Below are 18,546 nucleotides of genomic sequence, written 5' to 3'. Positions count from 1 at the left end.
AAACAAATTTGATCTGTGGGAGTTTTACCCCTCTAATATGTGACTTTTTCAAGTGCTGTATGGTATTATTGTATGATCCATTGGTTTGATGCATTACTGTGATCATCTGTACATATATAATAATCTAACTTGGAACTCCTTACTCTTACAATATCAAAATAAGGAACTAGTGTAATACAGTACAGAGAACTCTCAATATAATAGATTAACAGAGAAGAGGGGGTGTCTGTTAAAGTTAATTGTCTGTCAAATCTAAATTAAGATTATAACATTAATGGACAATTCTACATATAATGTACTTAGTTAAATCTGAAAATACATTTACCCAGCTTACTACGCTAATAATGAACGGCTCTGGATTTAATGGATTTTGTTCATTAAATCCAGAATTGTCCATGACATTAAGGGACAACTTTGGTTAACTGACTTTGGCTATTAAACCTGAAATCAATTTACCCAGTAGAACATAAGAATAATGGACTGTTCTGGATTTAACAAGACTGTCTGTTGCTTCTAAATGTTATCCAGCCACAGATTATTTTGTCTGTTAAAACTGAAAAACCATTAAATCAGGGTCTGTTAAATCCATTTTACTGTATCTGTGTATAACAGTTTTATACACACCCCGATTGCCACAGTAATGTCAGGACTGAGTCAAACAACTGATGTAGATATCACAATTTTGAATGAATGTTTGTGATTTTTTCATTTTTGGGTCACCCAGTCTTGGCAGAAGATGGCTAATTACAGGTGCACAGCCCTTTATCCAAAACCCATGGAGCCTGTATTGTTTCGAATTTCAGACTTTTTTTGAATTTCAGAACGATTCTCAAGGCCGCCACGTGGCGGCATGACCCAGCATGGAGATGACTGATGCTTCACACTCCACGAAAAACTTTGGTTTTGGGAACTTTTCGAATTTCAGAATTTCGGATAAAGGGTTGTGGACCTGTAGGTAAAGAAAAATAATTTTTTAAATTCTTCCACTTATTTGCAGGTTTATGGCTACTTTCACATTACAGTACTTACGTATGGGTGAGACATATTGTATCATTTATTAATTATTGTGAATAATGAGTCTGATACAAAATATGAGTTGCCACAGTTGCTCTTTGCTGATAACAAGTTTTTATGGGAGATTTTGAAAAGAAATTGGAAAGGTTGTTGGAGGAATTTGGGAGGATATGTGACAGAAGGAAATTACAAATGAGCATAGAAAAGAGCAAAATTATGAGGACTACAAAAAGCCTAGACAGTGAAAGATTTTATACAAGATTGAAGAAAGAACACCAGATATCAGATAGAAGATAGAACAGAGAAAGTGAATATATTCATATATTTGAGAGCAGATGTATTGGCAGACGAGTCTATAAAAGACCTGGGGAACCATTGAATAAACAAGAAAGTGGTAGGTGATGTGTTCGTGGATCTGTGGAATGAAAGTTTATCTATGGAGGCAAAAAGACGAATGTACCAGAGTATATTGCTACCATCACTTATGTGGGTGTGAGGCATGGGCTTTAAATGTTGCAGCAAGGAGGGTGGAGGCAGTGGAGACGTCATGTGAGCAATGTGTGGTGTGAATATTTTGCAGAGAATTTGAATGGTGTGGAATTAAAATGGTGTGGCGTTACCCAAAGTATAATTCAGAGGGCTCTGTAGGGGTTGTTGAGGTGGTTGCAATATTTAGAGAGGATGGAACATAATAGGATTACTAGGAGGGTACATAAATTCAGGGGGGAAGGAAGGTGCAGGGGTTGTCCCAGGAAGGAATGGAGGGAGGGGACCAAAGGAAGTTTTCAGTACATAGGGCTTGAACATCCAACAGGATGAATGCATTAGATCAGATTGAGTGGAGATAAGATGGCTTGACATGCTGTTGGAGTGTAAGTAAGGTAACATTTATGAAGGGATTCAGGAAAACTGATTATTATTATTATTATTATAATCCTCTTCAAGGGGGGCTCCTTGGCATGGTGAAGAGGCTCTTGGTCTGAGGAATTAGCCCTGTTGGTCTTCTTCCTCAGACCGAACCTAATTACCCCCCATTCTCCCCTCCCCTATCCCATCCTCCCCTTTTTCCATTCCTCCTCCTCCTCCTCACCCCTCCCTTTTGCCCTTCCTCTTTTTGGCCTTTGGGATTTCTCCCACAGGCGCGCTAGTTCCTAGGTAGGGGAAAGGACACCGGGGTCCATCCCATTCCGTTGAGGTTCTTGGCGGTGGCGTAGTTTGCCGTGGAATCTGGATTGCCTGGGGATGTCCCGATCCCTCTCCGGTATCCTGGAGTAGCTTTGGGTGTCTTTCGGGCGACGGGTGTATCTCTGGAAGCCACCTTTCAGATTCCGGGGGTGGTGGCCGAAGGAGGTATGCTTTGTGGCGGATATCCGGCCGCCCTCTCTTTTGTCCACCGAGGTAGCTCGGCAGATGTGAGGTTGCTATCCCGGATTGCTGGTTTACTGGCATGAAGGGTAGGGTATGGCACGGGTTCCATGCTGCATCTGCGCTATTAGCGGTGTTGAGGTCCTCTTGGGCGCGGAGGGAGATTTCCGGCCCTTTCATTCCTCCTGGGAACTATTCCTCCCCGCTCCCCCCTTTTTTTATTCTATTTTTTTTATTTTTATTTTCTTTTCTTCTTTCTTTTTTTTTCTTAAAAACAAAAAGCAAAGGAGTAACCTAACCATGGCAGCCCTAGTCCATGAACCCACTACCCCCGGGCCCCTTCTTGATACCGCACCCCATTCTGACCCTGCCTTGTGTTTAGACCACTCTTCGGACACTCCTGATGCCCCTGTACCTCTTGCTGGTGCTGTTTCCTCACCCGCTTCAGGTACCGGGGCTTCGACTGACTCCTTTGATTTGTCTGAACTCCGCTCTCCTTTGACTATGCTTCCGGCTTCTCCCTCTACAGTACGGCAATTTTCGAATCGCCCGCCCATTTCACGCCGGACCAACTCCGGTCCTACTCCTAAACGGCAACGTCAATCTCCTGATGATGCTCCTTCGTTACCTTCCCATTCTACTCGGAAAAGACCGACACGTCAAGCACTCCCTCTCCACGCTCGGTTTCGGACCACACAGTGGACTAAATTCTTTACTTTAAGACCGACTTCTTCTTCTGCCTACCTTTCTGACCATAGTATTGGCAAAGCGCTCCTGCGTCATGTTGGTAGAGATATTTCATTTCATGCTATCAAGAGCGGTATGCGCATCGTCACTGTCCAGAATGCTACCCAAGCTCATGATCTTTCTCTCCTTTCGAATATCGATACTACTCCTATCACTATTGAAAAACATCTTTCTCTCAATTCTTGTAGTGGTACTGTCATTCTGCCCCATACCATAGTCCAACAGAATTTCCAGTCATGTGGCAATGACATTTTTGAACAGCTGGAACTCCAGGATCTCCCAATCCTCAAAGTAGACACTTATGTCCTTCCTGCCTGGGGGCGGAGACGTTACCCTTGCAATGTGGCTCGTTTAACTTTTGACAGCCGAGAACTCCCATCCTCTGTATATGTCGCGGGACATCGGTTACAAGTTCGAAAGGTGATACCTACACCGCAACAATGTAGAAATTGCTGGCGTTTTGGTCACCCAGCGAAATATTGCAGATCTATGGCCGAATGCCCAGTCTGTGGTGCCGATGACCATTCTAATACATCTTGCAGTCAACCTCCATCTTGCCTTAATTGTAATGAATCTCACCCTTCGTACTCCCGCCGTTGCCAGGTATACTTAAATGAACGTGAAATCCGTTGCCTCAAAGAGGCAGAAGGTCTCCCTTATGCTATGGCAGTTACTCATCTCCACCTCCAAGGGAGACTACCTCGTGTTTCTTATTCTCGTGTTTCCAAACATCCCCCCACTTCTGGGGTACCATCTTCTGCAGCCTCCTCTGTTGTTACCCCTCCCATAGCCACTACGGCATCTAATCCTTTTACTGTCCTTGGCTCTGACGTCCCGACTACAACTCAAGTCTGTTCTCACATCTTCGCGTCCTTCCTCACAAGCCCCAGTATTGACAAGACCTCGTACGACACCTAATACCAATCGCCCCTCTACTCAGAAGTCCAAAAAATCCACATTGCTCAAATCTTCTTTGCCCCTTCCTTCCCTTCTTCCACCTCCACACTTTACCTTTCCAGTCTCTGTACCTAGTTCTTCCCCTCTCTCTGGCTCTATTACAAGTGTGGAGATTCACCCTCCTCCTCGTCCTATGCCTTCCACCCCCGTCCCCTCCCAAGTTTCTCCCTCTTCTGCCACCTCCCAGGTTTCTGCCTCTTCTGTCCCCCCCCACACTTCATCTCCAGTCCCTTACACTCTTCCCTCCCCCTCTACTTTGGTACAGTCCATTACTGTCCCAATCTTTACTCACCCTCCTCCTTCTATCTCCAATATGGTCTCCCATACATCTTTGAATTCAGAAACACTTGAAGCCATTTCAGAATATATTGCAGAGACTAAACCTTCAATGGACACTGATTCACTTCCTGTTCCTTCTCTTCCCTCTCCTCCATCTTCACAACCCCATTCTTCGCAACGCTCCGTTCCTTCGCTACTTGAACGTCTTCCAATGCCACCACACGTTGACTTTTCTAACCCCTCTAGTCCGTAGGTGCCTTTACCTACAGATTCCTGATATTTTCTTCATCGCCAATCATGGCCTATTTACAGTGGAATATCCGTGGCCTCGGGTAATCGGGGTGAGCTTCAGATGTTGCTTTCCAGGTTTTCCCCTGTTGGTGCTTGCTTACAAGAACCAAAATTACACTCGGCTGTTTTCCAACCTATCTCAGGCTATAATTTATTGTATTCTTCGGATCCTTTCTCAGATGGGACCTTTAATGAAAGTGCCCTTCTTCTACGCAATGATATTCCGTACTGTCAACTATTTGTCCATACCTCACTGCATTACACTGCAGCCCATATCCACTTGAATAAGGGGTTTACAATATGTTCTTTATATCTCTCTCCTTCTCGAGCATTTTCTATCCCAGACTTTGCCTTTCTTGTTTCATCCTTACCACCACCACCACTTCTGTTACTTGGTGATTTTAATGCCCACCATTTCCTCTGGGGGGGTCTCATTGTGACTCACGTGGCATTCAGTTGGAGGCTTTTCTCGCCTCTCACCCCCTCCATGTTTTAAATACGGGTACTCCCACCCATTTTGATCCTCGTACTCATACTCTCTCTTGCATTGATCTATCAGTCTGCTCTTCCTCCACTGCACTAGACTTCACCTGGTCTGTTCTACCAGACTTACATGACAGCGATCATTTTCCGATCATTCTTACTTCTCCTTCCTATTCACCACCTTTCCGTAGCCCTCGCTGGCAATTTGATCGGGCAAATTGGGATCTTTACTCACATCTCACTGCTTTTAGTGAGGTTCCTTCTTCATCCTCCATTGATGAGCTCCTACACATCTTCTCGACGTCAGTTTATACCGCAGCTTCTCATTCTATACCCCAAACCTCAGGCAGGCATTCTCAGAAGTGCGTGCCTTGGTGGTCTCCTGCTTGTGCTCGTGCAGAACGTTTGAAACGTGCTGCATGGGGCAGGAACCGGTACAATAGAACCGCTGAGAGGCTTCTTGATTTTAAGCAGAAGCGTGCGATCGCTCGCCGTGTCATCCGTGAAGCTAAACGCACTTGTTGGCGAGACTATGTTTCCACCATCACCTCTGCTTCTTCTATGAGTGCAGTCTGGAAAAAAGTGAGGAAATTGAGTGGTAAATACTCTCCTGACCCGGCTCCTGTTCTGCGGGTCGCTGGTGTTGATGTAGCAAACCCTCTCGACGTTGCCATTGAACTTGGCACACATCTGGTCCGTATTTCCCGAGGGCTCCATCTATGCCCCTCGTTTCTTTCCTCAAAGTCTGCCAGAGAGTTAGTACCCTTGGACTTTTCTTCTCTCAGAGAAGAACAGTATAATGTGCCTTTTACACTTCAAGAACTGGAGGCAACGCTCTCAGCTTGCCGATCATTGGCAGCTGGGCCTGACGACATTCATATTCGTATGTTACAACATTTACATCAGTCAGCCCTTGTAGTCCTCTTACACCTCTTCAATCTTATTTGGGCACAAGGAGTTCTTCCCCAGCTGTGGAAATCTGCCATTGTTCTCCCTTTCCGCAAACCGGGTACTACAGGACATGATGCCTCCCACTATCGCCCCATCGCTCTTACTAGTGCAGTTTGCAAAGTGATGGAACGTCTTGTAAATCGACGTTTAATGTGGTATTTAGAGACACACAACAGTCTCTCCGCTAGTCAATATGGCTTTCGTAAGGGTCGTTCTACCATAGACCCCTTACTACGCTTGGATACGTATGTTCGTAATGCCTTTGCGAATAATCACTCAGTTATTGCCATATTTTTTGACCTTGAGAAGGCATATGACACATCTTGGAGGTATAATATTTTGGCCCAGGCCCATTCCTTAGGCCTCCGAGGCAATCTACCATCCTTCCTTAAGAACTTTTTAACTGACAGACATTTCTGTGTTCGAGTCAATAATGTTCTTTCCCCGGACTTCGTCCAAGCTGAAGGTGTCCCTCAGGGATGTGTTCTAAGCACAACACTTTTTCTCCTTGCTATAAATGATTTGGCCTCTGTTCTTCCACCCAATATTTGGTCATCACTCTATGTTGATGACTTCGCTATTGCTTGTGCAGGCGCTGACTGTCATTGCAGTTTCTCTCCAGCATGCGGTCGACCGTGTTTCCACTTGGGCCACCACGCATGGGTTTAAATTTTCAAGTACCAAAACTCACCAAATTACTTTCACTAGACGCTCTGTTATCTCCCATCATCCTTTGTATCTCTATGGCTCCCGTATCCCCGAACGTGATAGTCAGGTTTCTAGGCCTTCTCTTTGACCGTCGGTTATCCTGGAAACCTCACATAACCTCTCTGAAGGCAACTTGTCACAGCCAGCTAAACCTTCTTAAAACCCTTGCTCATCTTTCCTGGGGAGCTGATCGTCGAACTCTGCTTCGCCTACATTCAGCCCTCGTTTTATCGAAACTCGATTATGGTGACCAGATTTATTCCGCGGCCTCTCCTGCTACTCTCTCTAGCCTTAACTCTATCCATCACCAAGGATTACGTTTGTGCCTTGGTGCTTTTCGCTCTTCCCCTGTTGAGAGCCTCTATACAGAAGCGAATGTTCCATCCTTGTCTGATCGCCGTGATGCCCATTGCCTTCACTACTATGTACGCTCTCACGATCTACACAATCCTTCCATTTATAGAATGGTCACCGATATTAGTAGACATTCTTTATTCGTTCGCCGCCCCTGTTTGCTCTGTCCCTTTTCTCTTCGCCTACATTCACTCTTGTCTTCCCTTCAGTTACCACCTTTATATGTTCATGTAGCATATCACTTTTCCCTACCCCCCTGGGAAGTTCCAGCTGTTCGGGTCTGTTCTTTCTCACTCCCTTGCTCGAAAGCTCAACTGCCTACGGTGGCTTCCTGCTCTCTTTTTCTTGATCACTTCCACTCCCATTCTCATGCCACCGCTGTGTACACAGATGGCTCTAAGTCTTCAGACGGCGTCGGATTCGCAGCAGTGTTTCCGGACAGCGTCGTGCGGGGACATTTACTATCTTCAGCTAGCATTTTTACTGCTGAACTGTATGCCATTCTTGCAGCACTTATTCGTATCGCATCTATGCTTGTGTCATCATTTGTAGTAGTCTCAGACTCCCTTAGTGCTCTACAGGCTATACGAAAATTTGATACATCTCATCCCCTTGTTCTCCGTATCCAACTTTGGCTACGCCGTATCTCTACCAAACATAAAGACCCGCGTCAGGAAACATTTGTCCTGTTTCCTGACGAACCTTACCTAACCTAACCATAAAGATATTGTTTTTTGTTGGGTCCCTAGTCATGTCAATGTACAGGGCAATGAACAGGCAGACACTGCTGCGCGGTCAGCAGTACATGACCTACCAATTTCCTATCGAGGTGTTCCATTTCTGGACTATTTTGCTGCAATAGCTACCCACCTTCGCACCCGTTGGCAACAATGTTGGTCAACTCTGCTCGGTAACAAACTTCATTCTATTAAACCGAGCATAGGTTACTGGCCGTCTTCTTGTTATCAGTGCCGAGGTTGGGAGACCACTCTCTCCCGCCTTCGCATTGGTCACACTCGTCTTACTCATGGGTATCTCATGGAGAGGCACCCTGTTCCTCTCTGAGAGCAGTGTCAAGTTCCAGTATCGATTAGCCACATTCTGTTAGACTGCCCTCTCTATCAACGAGCACGCAGAATTTACCTCCAACGCCGTCTTCGTTCTACTACTCTCTCTTTACCTTCCCTTCTTGCTGATGGACCCTCCTTTAATCCTGACTCTCTCATTGACTTCTTGACAACGACTGATTTACTCCACAAACTCTGATGATACTTTTCGCACTCCCCTCAGCCCTTTCTAGTTCAGTCTCTTGCTGCCCTTTACCCTTTCACCATCCACTGCCCTGCTGTTATCCGTAACCTATTACTCATCCATTTCCCTTTTGCCACCTGATGCCCTCGCTTCCTTCCTGCCCTGCAGTGCTGTATAGTCCTTGTGGCTTAGCGCTTCTTTTTGATTATAATAATAATAATATTATTATAATCAAGGGGGAAGCGCTAAACCCGGAGGATTATACAGCGCCTGGGGGGGGATGTGGAAGGCATTCAGGCTTAATTTGGGGAACTGGAGCACAGATCCAATTCCCTAAATCAAGAGCCCCTCACCAACATCAAGGAACCTTCCTTGAGGGGGGAAAACTGATTAGCCTGACTCGAGTTGTGGAGGTGGAATGTACAGTGCCTGCACTCTAAAGGAGGGGTGAGGACATTTCAATTCAAAGGGTCATCTGAACTATGATGTCAGCACACTTCTGACAGGGCAGTAATTGAATGAGTGTTGGTGAGTATTTCCTCATTTTTGGGCCCACTCCTTCATGAACGATGGCCAGTGGGTTTAAAATAAATGTGTCAATACACATTACAAAGGTTCTGCCATCAAATGTTAAAATAGTTAAATTAATGTATGTATTGCAGGCATGTGCTAATCTAAACATGTGTCTTTACAGGCTACGCAGATGGCAAAAGTTCGTGAATATGAAGCCTTTGATGCAGCAACTTATGTGGCAGATGTACTGCGGAAAATCAAAGAGAAACCTACCCCTATGTTCTGGAAGGGAAAGAGGCTCCCTCCACCTGTGGTCAAACAACTTATGGAGGAAGAAGAACTGAAAAAGAAGAGGAGACAGCAGTAAAGCAATTATGATTATATTGTGTATATATTTTGAGTACATATACAGTACATGTATACTGTAAATTTTTTTATAATACATGTACAAGCTTATATAATGCTTTTTTTTTTTTTTTTTTAATACTGTTGAAAAATCGTAGTATTTCTTTCATAATGCCATGAAACCCGTATAGTAGTAAAATGTTTCATAATGCTAGAATAATTAAATAACTTGTGAAATTAGAGTACAGGCGAGCCTTGCTTTACAGCACTTCACTTTACGGCATTTCTCTAATACACAGGCTTTCATTTATACCTATTCTCCATTAATTCAGACTTCCTACACTAAATATATTCACCACTTGCTATAAGCTAAGGATGAAAATATTTTAAGGTAAGTAGTGTTTATGTATATGCATTTTTTAGGCCTACCTCTATTGCTCACTTAATATATGATAGTGTAAATGAGTTTTCAGACTTTTATATGCATTTAAAAAAAAAAAAGGCTATGATTCACTTTACAGCAATTTTTGCTTTATGGCAGTAACCTGGAACCTAACCTACTGTATATGCAGGGCCCTCCTGTAGTAAACTTTGTAGATTTTTAGTTTGCTCTCTGGGACACAAGTAGCACTTCCACAGACTAAAGTCTCCCAACTAGCAGGAGTAAGTAGGTCACTAGACAACCAGATTCTTAAAATCTCTCTCTATGAATGCTTAATTTATATACAACTGTATAAAATATTTGAAGAGAATATTCAGTAAATTAATATAAAGAATACTCAAAAGTTCAGTAAATGGTGATAACTTTATTAAGATTACCTCTTCAAGGGGGGCTCCTTGGCGTGGTGAAGAGGCTCTTGGTCTGAGGAATTAGACCTATCGGTCTTCTTCCTCAGACCGAACCTAATTACCCCCCAATCTCCCCTCCCCTATCCCATCCTCCCCATCCTCCCCTTTTTCCTTTCCTCCTCCTCCTCCCCACTCCTCCCTTTTGCCCTTCCTCTTTTTGTCCTTTGGGATTTCTCCCACAGGCGCGCTAGTTCCTGGGTAGGAGAAAGGACACCGGGGTCCATCCCATTCCGTTGAGGTTTCTTGGCGGTGGCGTAGTTTGCCGTGGAATCTGGATTGCCTAGGGATGTCCCGATCCCTCTCCGGTATCCCGGAGTAGCTTTGGGTGTCTTTTGGGCGACGGGTGTAGCTCTGGAAGCCACCTTTCGGATTCCGGGGGTGGTGGCTGAAGGAGGTATGCTTTGTGGCGGATATCCGGCCGCCCTCTCTTTTGTCCACCGAGGTAGCTCGGCAGATGTGAGGTTGCTATCCCAGATTGCTGGTTTACTGGCATGAAGGGTAGGGTATGGCACGGGTTCCATGCTGCATCTGCGCTACTAGCGGTGTCGAGTCCTCTTGGGCGCGGAGGGAGATTTCTGGCCCTTTCATCCCTCCTAGGAACTATCCCTCCCCGGTCCCCCCTTTTTTTTTTCTTTTTTTTATTTTTATTTTCTTTTCTTCTTTCTTTTTTTTTCTTAAAAACAAAAAGAAAGAAGTAACCTAACCATGGCAGCCCTAGTCCATGAACCTGGTACCCCCGGGCCCCTTCTTGATACCGCACCCCGTTCTGACCCCGCCTCGTCTTTGGACCACTCTTCAGACATTCCTCATGCCTCTGTACCTATTGCCGGTGCTGTTTCCTCACCCGCTTCAGGTACTGAGGCCTCGACTGACTCCTTCGATTTATCAGACCTTCGCTCTCCTCTGACTATGCTTCCGGCCTCTCCCTCTACGGTGCGGCAATTTTCAAATCGCCGACCCGTTCCACGTCGGACCAACTCTGGTCCCACGCCTAAACGTCAACGACAATTACCTGCTGATGATACTTCTCCACCTTCACCTTCTCGTTCTTCTCAGAAACGATCGACACGTCCTTCACTACCTTTCCACGCTCAGTTTCAGACTGAACAGTGGACTAAATTCTTCACTTTACGACCAACTTCCTCTACTGCCTATCTTTCTGACCATAGTATTGGCAAGGCACTCCTACGCCATGTTGGTAAAGATATTTCTTTTCATGCTCTTAAGAGCGGTACGCGCATCATTACCGTACAGAATGCTACCCAGGCTCGTGAGCTCTCTCGTCTTTCCCATATAGATACTGTTCCTGTCACCCTTGAAAAACATCATTCCCTCAATTCTTGTAGTGGTACCGTTATTCTGCCCCATACCATAGTTCAACAAAATTTCCAGACATGTGGCACCGACATTCTAGAACAGCTGGAACTCCAAGATCTCCCAATCCTCAAGGTAGACACTTACGTTCTTCCTGCCCGTGGGCGGAGACGATACCCTAGCAATGTGGCTCGTTTAACTTTTGACAGCCGAGAACTCCCATCCTCCGTTTATATAGCAGGACATCGGTTACAAGTTCGAAAGGTGATCCCTACACCACAACAGTGTAGAAATTGCTGGCGATTTGGCCATCCAGCGAAATATTGCAGATCTATCGCCGAATGCCCAGTCTGTGGTGCCGATGACCATTCTAATACGTCTTGCAATCGATCTCCCTCTTGCCTTAACTGTCATGAGGCTCACCCTTCGTACTCTCGCCGTTGTCAGGTCTATTTAAACGAGCGGGAAATCCGTTACCTCAAAGAGACAGAAGGTCTCCCTTATGCCATGGCAGTTTCTCATCTCCGCCTCCAAGGGAGACTCCCACGTGTTTCTTATTCCCGTGTTTCAAAACGTCCCCCCACTTCTGGTATCCCATCTTCTACACCCACCTCTGTGGTTACCTCTCCCATAATCACTCCTGTATCTAATCCTTTTGCTGTCCTCGGCTCAGACGTCCCTACTTCAACGCCTCAGTCTAATCTCGCTTCTTCGAGTTCTCTCTTACAAGCCTCAGTATCGACGAGACCTCGTACGACACCTCTTCCCAATCGTCCCTCTACTTCTCAAAAGTCAAAAAAAGGTCCGGTAACACCTCCTACCCATCTTCCACCTCCTCATTTTACCCTCCCTGTCTCTGTCCCTAGTTCTTCCCTTCTCACTGGCTCAGTTACAAGTGCAGAGGTTCACCCTCCTCCTCGTAATGTACCTTCCTCCCCTGTTCCCTCCCAAGTTTCTTCCTCTTCTGCCACCTCCCAGGTTCCTGTCTCTTCTGTCCCCTGCCACACTTCTCCAGTTCCCTCCACCCTTTCGCCCCCCCCTACCTTGGTACAGTCCAATACAGTTCCAATCTTTACTCATCCTCCCCCTACCATTCCCAATATTGTCTCCCATACGACATCTCTGAATTCCGAAACACTTGAAGCAATCTCTGAATATATTGCAGAGACCAAACCATCAATGGACACTGATCCACCTTCCGCTCTTCCTCTCTCCTCTGCTCCATCTGCGCAACTCCTTTCTTCACAGCGCACCGTTCCTTCGCTGCTTGAACATTTTCCACTGCCTCCGCATGTGGACTTTTCTAACCCTTCTAGTCCGTAGGAACCCTTACCTGCGGATTTCAAGTATCCTTATCATTGCCAATCATGGCCTTTTTACAGTGGAATATACGCGGCCTCAGGGGTAATCGGGGTGAGCTTCAGATGTTACTCTCCCAGTTTGCCCCTGTTGGTGTTTGCTTACAGGAACCAAAATTACACTCTGCTGTTATTTCTCACATCTCAGGCTATAATTTATTGTATTCTTCAGATCCTTTTCCTGATGGGACCTTTAATGAAAGTGCCCTTCTTCTCCGCACTGATATTCCGTACCATCAGCTATTTGTTCATACTTCGCTGCATTACACAGCAGCCCGTATCCACTTACATAGGTGGTATACGCTCTGTTCTTTATATCTCTCTCCTTCTCGGGCATTATCTATTCCGGATTTTGCCTTCCTTGTTTCGTCATTACCGCCACCGATTCTGTTACTTGGTGATTTTAATGCCCACCATTTCCTCTGGGGAGGGTCTCACTGTGATTCCCGTGGAATTCAGTTAGAGGCTTTTCTTGCCACCCACCCCCTCCATGTTTTAAATACAGGTACTCACACCCATTTTGATCCTCGGACTCATACTCTCTCTTGCATCGATCTCTCAGTTTGTTCTTCCTCCGCCGCATTAGACTTTACTTGGTCTGTTCTCCCGGACTTACATGACAGTGATCATTTCCCAATCATTCTTACTTCCCCTTCATATTCGCCACCTCTTCGCACCCCACGCTGGCAATTTAATCGGGCAAATTGGAACCTTTACTCACACCTGACTGTTTTTAAAGAGGTTCCTTCTTCGTCCTCCATCGATGAGCTTTTACACCTCTTCTCGTCCTCCGTTTTCACCGCAGCTTCTCATTCTATACCCCAAACTTCGGGCAGGCATTCTCAGAAATGCGTGCCTTGGTGGTCTCCTGCTTGTGCTCGTGCAGTACGTTTGAAACGCGCTGCATGGGGCAGGTACCGGTACAATAGAACCACAGAGCGACTCCTTGATTTTAAACAGAAGCGTGCGATCGCTCGCCGTGTCATCCGTGACGCTAAACGCACTTGCTGGCGAGATTATGTCTCCACCATCACCTCTGTTTCCTCTATGAGTGCAGTCTGGAAAAAAGTACGAAAACTGAGTGGTAAATATTCTCCTGACCCGGCTCCTGTTCTGCGGGTTGCCGGTGTTGATATAGCAAACCCACTAGATGTTGCCAATGAAATTGGCAATCATCTGGTCCGTATTTCTCAGGGACTCCATCTATGCCCCTCATTTCTTTCCTCAAAGTCTGCCAGAGAGTTAGCACCCTTGGACTTTTCTTCTCTCAGAGAAGAACAGTATAATGTGCCTTTTACACTTCAAGAACTGGAGGCAACACTCTCAGCTTGTCGATCATCGGCAGCTGGGCCCGACGACATTCATATTCGTATGCTACAACATTTACATCAGTCAGCCCTTGCAGTCCTATTACGCCTTTACAATCTTATTTGGTCACAAGGAGTTCTTCCACAGCCGTGGAAATCCGCCATTGTTCTCCCTTTCCGCAAACCAGGCACTACGGGACATGAAACCTCCCACTATCGTCCCATTGCTCTTACCAGTGCAGTTTGCAAAGTAATGGAACGTCTAGTAAATAGACGTTTAGTGTGGTATTTAGAGACACACAACAGTCTCTCCACTCGTCAATATGGCTTTCGTAAGGGACGTTCTACCATAGACCCCTTACTGCGCTTGGATACGTATGTTCGTAATGCCTTTGCGAATAACCACTCAGTTATTGCCATATTTTTTGACCTTGAGAAGGCATATGACACAACTTGGAGGTATAATATTTTAGCCCAAGCCCACTCCTTAGGCCTTCGAGGCAATCTACCATCCTTCCTTAAGAACTTTTTAACTGACAGGCATTTCCGTGTTCGGGTTAATAATGTGCTCTCCCCGGACTTTGTCCAAGCTGAAGGTGTCCCCCAGGGATGTGTTCTGAGCACAACACTTTTTCTCCTTGCTATTAATGATTTGGCCTCTAGTCTTCCATCAAATATTTGGTCATCACTCTATGTTGATGACTTCGCTATTGCCTGTGCAGGCGCTGACTGTCACCTCCTTACAGTTTCTCTCCAGCATGCAGTCGACCGTGTTTCCAATTGGGCCACCACACATGGGTTTAAATTTTCCAGCACTAAAACCCACCAAATCACTTTCACTAGACGCTCTGTCATCTCTGATCATCCTTTGTACCTCTATGGCTCACGTATCCCTGAACGTGATACAGTCAAGTTTCTGGGCCTCCTCTTTGATCGTAGGTTATCCTGGAAACCTCACATTACCTCTCTGAAGGCAACTTGTCACAGCCGGCTGAACCTTCTTAAAACCCTTGCTCATCTTTCGTGGGGAGCTGATCGTCGAACCCTCCTTCACCTACATTCCACCCTTATTTTATCGAAACTTGATTATGGTGACCAGATCTATTCAGCGGCATCTCCTGCTACTCTCTCTAGCCTTAACCCCATTCATCACCAAGGATTACGTTTATGCCTTGGTGCTTTTCGCTCTTCCCCTGTCGAAAGCCTCTATGCAGAAGCGAACGTTCCATCCTTATCCGATCGCCGTGATGCCCATTGCCTGCGCTACTATGTACGCTCTCATGATCTCCGCAATCCTTCCATTTATAGAATGGTCACTGATATTAGTAGACATTCTTTATTTGTTCGCCGCCCCTGCTTACTCCGTCCCTTCTCTCTTCGCCTTCATTCGCTCTTGTCTTCTCTTCAACTACCACCTTTCTATGTACATGTAGCATCTCACTTTTCCCTACCCCCCTGGGAAGTTCCAGCTGTTCGAGTCTGTTCTTTCTCCCTCCCTTGCTCGAAAGCCCAACTGTCTACGGTCGCTTCCCGCTCTCTTTTTCTTGACCACTTTCACTCTCATTCTCATGCCATTGCTGTGTACACAGATGGCTCTAAGTCTTCTGACGGCGTAGGATTCGCAGCAGTGTTTCCGGACAGCGTCGTACAAGGGCATTTACTATCTTCAGCTAGTATTTTTACTGCTGAATTATATGCCATCCTTACAGCACTTATCCGTATTGCATCTATGCCTGTGTCATCATTTGTGGTTGTCTCAGACTCCCTTAGTGCTTTACAGGCTATACAAAAATTTGATACACCTCACCCCTTAGTCCTCCGTATCCAACTTTGGCTACGCCGCATCTTTACTAAGCATAAAGATATTGTTTTTTGTTGGGTCCCTGGTCATGTTGACGTACAGGGCAATGAACAGGCAGACACTGCTGCGCGGTCAGCAGTACATGACCTACCAGTTTCTTATAGAGGTATTCCATGTACGGACTATTTTGCTGTAATATCTTCCCACCTTCACACCCGTTGGCAACAACGTTGGTCTACTATGCTCGGCAACAAACTTCAGTCTATTAAACCGAGTATAGGTTACTGGCCGTCTTCTTATCACCAGTGTCGAGGTTGGGAGACTACTCTCTCCCGTCTTCGCATTGGCCATACTCGTCTTACTCATGGATATCTCATGGAGAGGCGACTTGCTCCTCTCTGTGAGAATTGCCAAGCTCCATTATCAGTCAGCCACATTCTGTTGGACTGCCCACTTTATCAACGAGCACGCAGAATTTACCTCTGTCGTCGTCTTCGCCCCGCTGCTCTCTCTTTACCTTCCCTTCTCGCTGATGGACCCACCTTTCATCCGGACTCTCTTATTGACTTTTTGACAACGACTGACTTACTTCACAAATTCTGATACTTTCAGCCCTTTCTACTTGTATCTCTTGCTACCCTCTACCCCCGTACTATCCCCTGCCCCGCTGTTTTCTGTAACCTGCTGATCATCCCCCCTCCCTCCTGCCATCCAATTCCCTTGCTTCCTTCCCTACCCTGCAGCGCTGTATAGCCCTTGTGGCTTAGCGCTTCTTTTTGATTATAATAATAATAATAATTTATTAAGATTAATCAAGAAGGTAGGCATATGACTGTTAGAAGCACAGGAACATGTAATTATCATTATGTATGAGTCTGGATTACTGGCTTTTCTTCAGAATGTGTACCTGGAGTTTACCCGGAGAGGGTTTCGGGGGTCAACACCCCCGCAGCTTGGTCTGAGACCAGGCCTCATGGTGGATCAGGGTCTGATCAACCAGGCTGTTACTACTGGCCGCACGCAAGCTGACGTACGAACCACAGCCCGGTTGGTCAGGTACTGACTTTAGGTGCCTGTCCAGTGCCGCCTTAAAGATTACCAATAGACCCCTGGCTATCCCCCTTATGTAGGCTGGGAGGCTGTTTTCATTTAAAATGTAAAGTTTGACGAGTTGTATACAGAATAAATTCTTACTGCATTCAAATTTCTCCAATGAATGTTATTGTTAAATCCAAATTAACACCACCACTATTTTATACAGTGTTTTCATAGTTGAATGAGGAAAAGAGCAATCATGTATACTTTGTGTCCTTGGTGGGTAGGTGGTGCTTTACAAAGCACCAGCAACACAGGAGTCGCACAATCTCATCGTCTACCCGTCCTCATCCCAATATGTCATTCTTTAGGTCACCATGCATCACTCGCACCTCTCCACCTATATATACTGTCTTTTAACCTCTGTATGTTAGAAGTGATCAAGGTCTCAGGACTGAAACGTTTTCTAATAAATATATCCTAGTGTTTGCTTGTGTGTTTTTCTAAATCAGCATTTTTTGTATGTATTTTTCACTATGAATATTATAATTTATATGGTGTCAGGTATGTGGCAACTAAAACAACATTTGAAAATCTGCTGTTGAAATACCTGGGAATTTTTTTTTTTTTTGTGCACTCACCTCCATGGTAGGACAAGATATCATTAGGGTGAGTAAAACAATCTCTTATGTAACATTTAATGCCAATGAAAATAAACATGAAACATTATTAAAGGATTCTAATCAGAATTTGATAAAATGAGTGACCAATTTAATTAGTATTTTTAAAAGATTTACTAAACATTTTATGATCAGTAATATGTAGAATACCATGAGTCTACATCCACTGGATACAACTATGTATCATGCCCAAATAAAAAATAAATAAATAATTAAAATAAAGCTTCAAAAAACTTAAGTTTTTGGATAATCAAAAAGCTTGATCATAACATTCCCCCAGTGGCAGATTAACATAGGGGCAGTTGCTCCAGGGTCCCAGGTGTGAGGAACCCCAAGGCACCAACTTGTATACAAAAATCACTTTACTGGTACAAAACAAAAGTTATTATGTTCAAATTAATGTAAGTGTAATTTTGTTGCATCATTCAAGCAATAAAACAGTTTTTAGTACAGGGCATTCAAAAATGAAATTCAACCCAGGGAAAAAGCAAGTTTATTAGTAACTAACTCTCAAAAACTGTTGAATATGTTGGCCTATAAGGTTTTTTTGTAAGTACTCAGTAAATCATGTTACTGAAATGCTGTTGTAATATCTTAATATGCCATCTACCGTATGCTGAATGTTCTTCTTGAGCTCATCAAATATACGAAGGTGATTTGAATACGGTGTTATTGAAAAAACCCATTATGTAGCTTTCAACAATGAATATTCATTCTTGTAGTGTGAACCCCATTAATGTACTTAATAATAACTGCAACAGAGAAAAACAGTGGGTTACAGTATCATACAGTATGCATTCTGGAGATTGTGACACTTGTGCAACATATGGGAATCTTTATTAAGGAAATGTTTTGCCACACAAGTGGCTTCACCAGTCCAATACAAAGCAGAAAAGGGTAAGGAGAGGAGGAGTCTGACGTACTCAGTCCCTCAGCCTGGAATC

The 18,546-nt window shown here is 44.9% G+C and overlaps 1 protein-coding gene across 6 annotated transcripts in view; it reads left to right on the top strand.

Annotated features, from left to right (window-relative positions):
- Positions 1-17,412, top strand: part of LOC128690926 (uncharacterized) — a 36,725-nt gene extending 19,313 nt beyond the window's left edge. For 4 of the 6 annotated variants that reach the window (XM_070088360.1, XM_070088359.1, XM_070088355.1 and 1 more), the window contains exons 6-7: positions 9,095-9,276; positions 16,786-17,412. In XM_070088360.1, the coding sequence (XP_069944461.1) occupies positions 9,095-9,276; positions 16,786-16,849 (246 nt within the window). In that variant the 3' untranslated portion in view covers positions 16,850-17,412. Of the gene's footprint in view, positions 1-9,094; positions 9,824-16,785 lie in introns of those variants that run through there. The other 2 variants (XM_070088357.1, XM_070088356.1) reach the window with 2 other exon arrangements.
- The last annotated feature ends 1,134 nt before the right edge of the window (positions 17,413-18,546 follow it).

Source organism: Cherax quadricarinatus, chromosome 24 (genome assembly GCF_038502225.1).
Source record: "Cherax quadricarinatus isolate ZL_2023a chromosome 24, ASM3850222v1, whole genome shotgun sequence".
NCBI classification, from domain to species: Eukaryota; Metazoa; Arthropoda; class Malacostraca; order Decapoda; family Parastacidae; genus Cherax; species Cherax quadricarinatus.
Note: the sequence above shows the minus strand (reverse complement) of the source record. Positions and strands in the feature narration are given on the sequence as shown.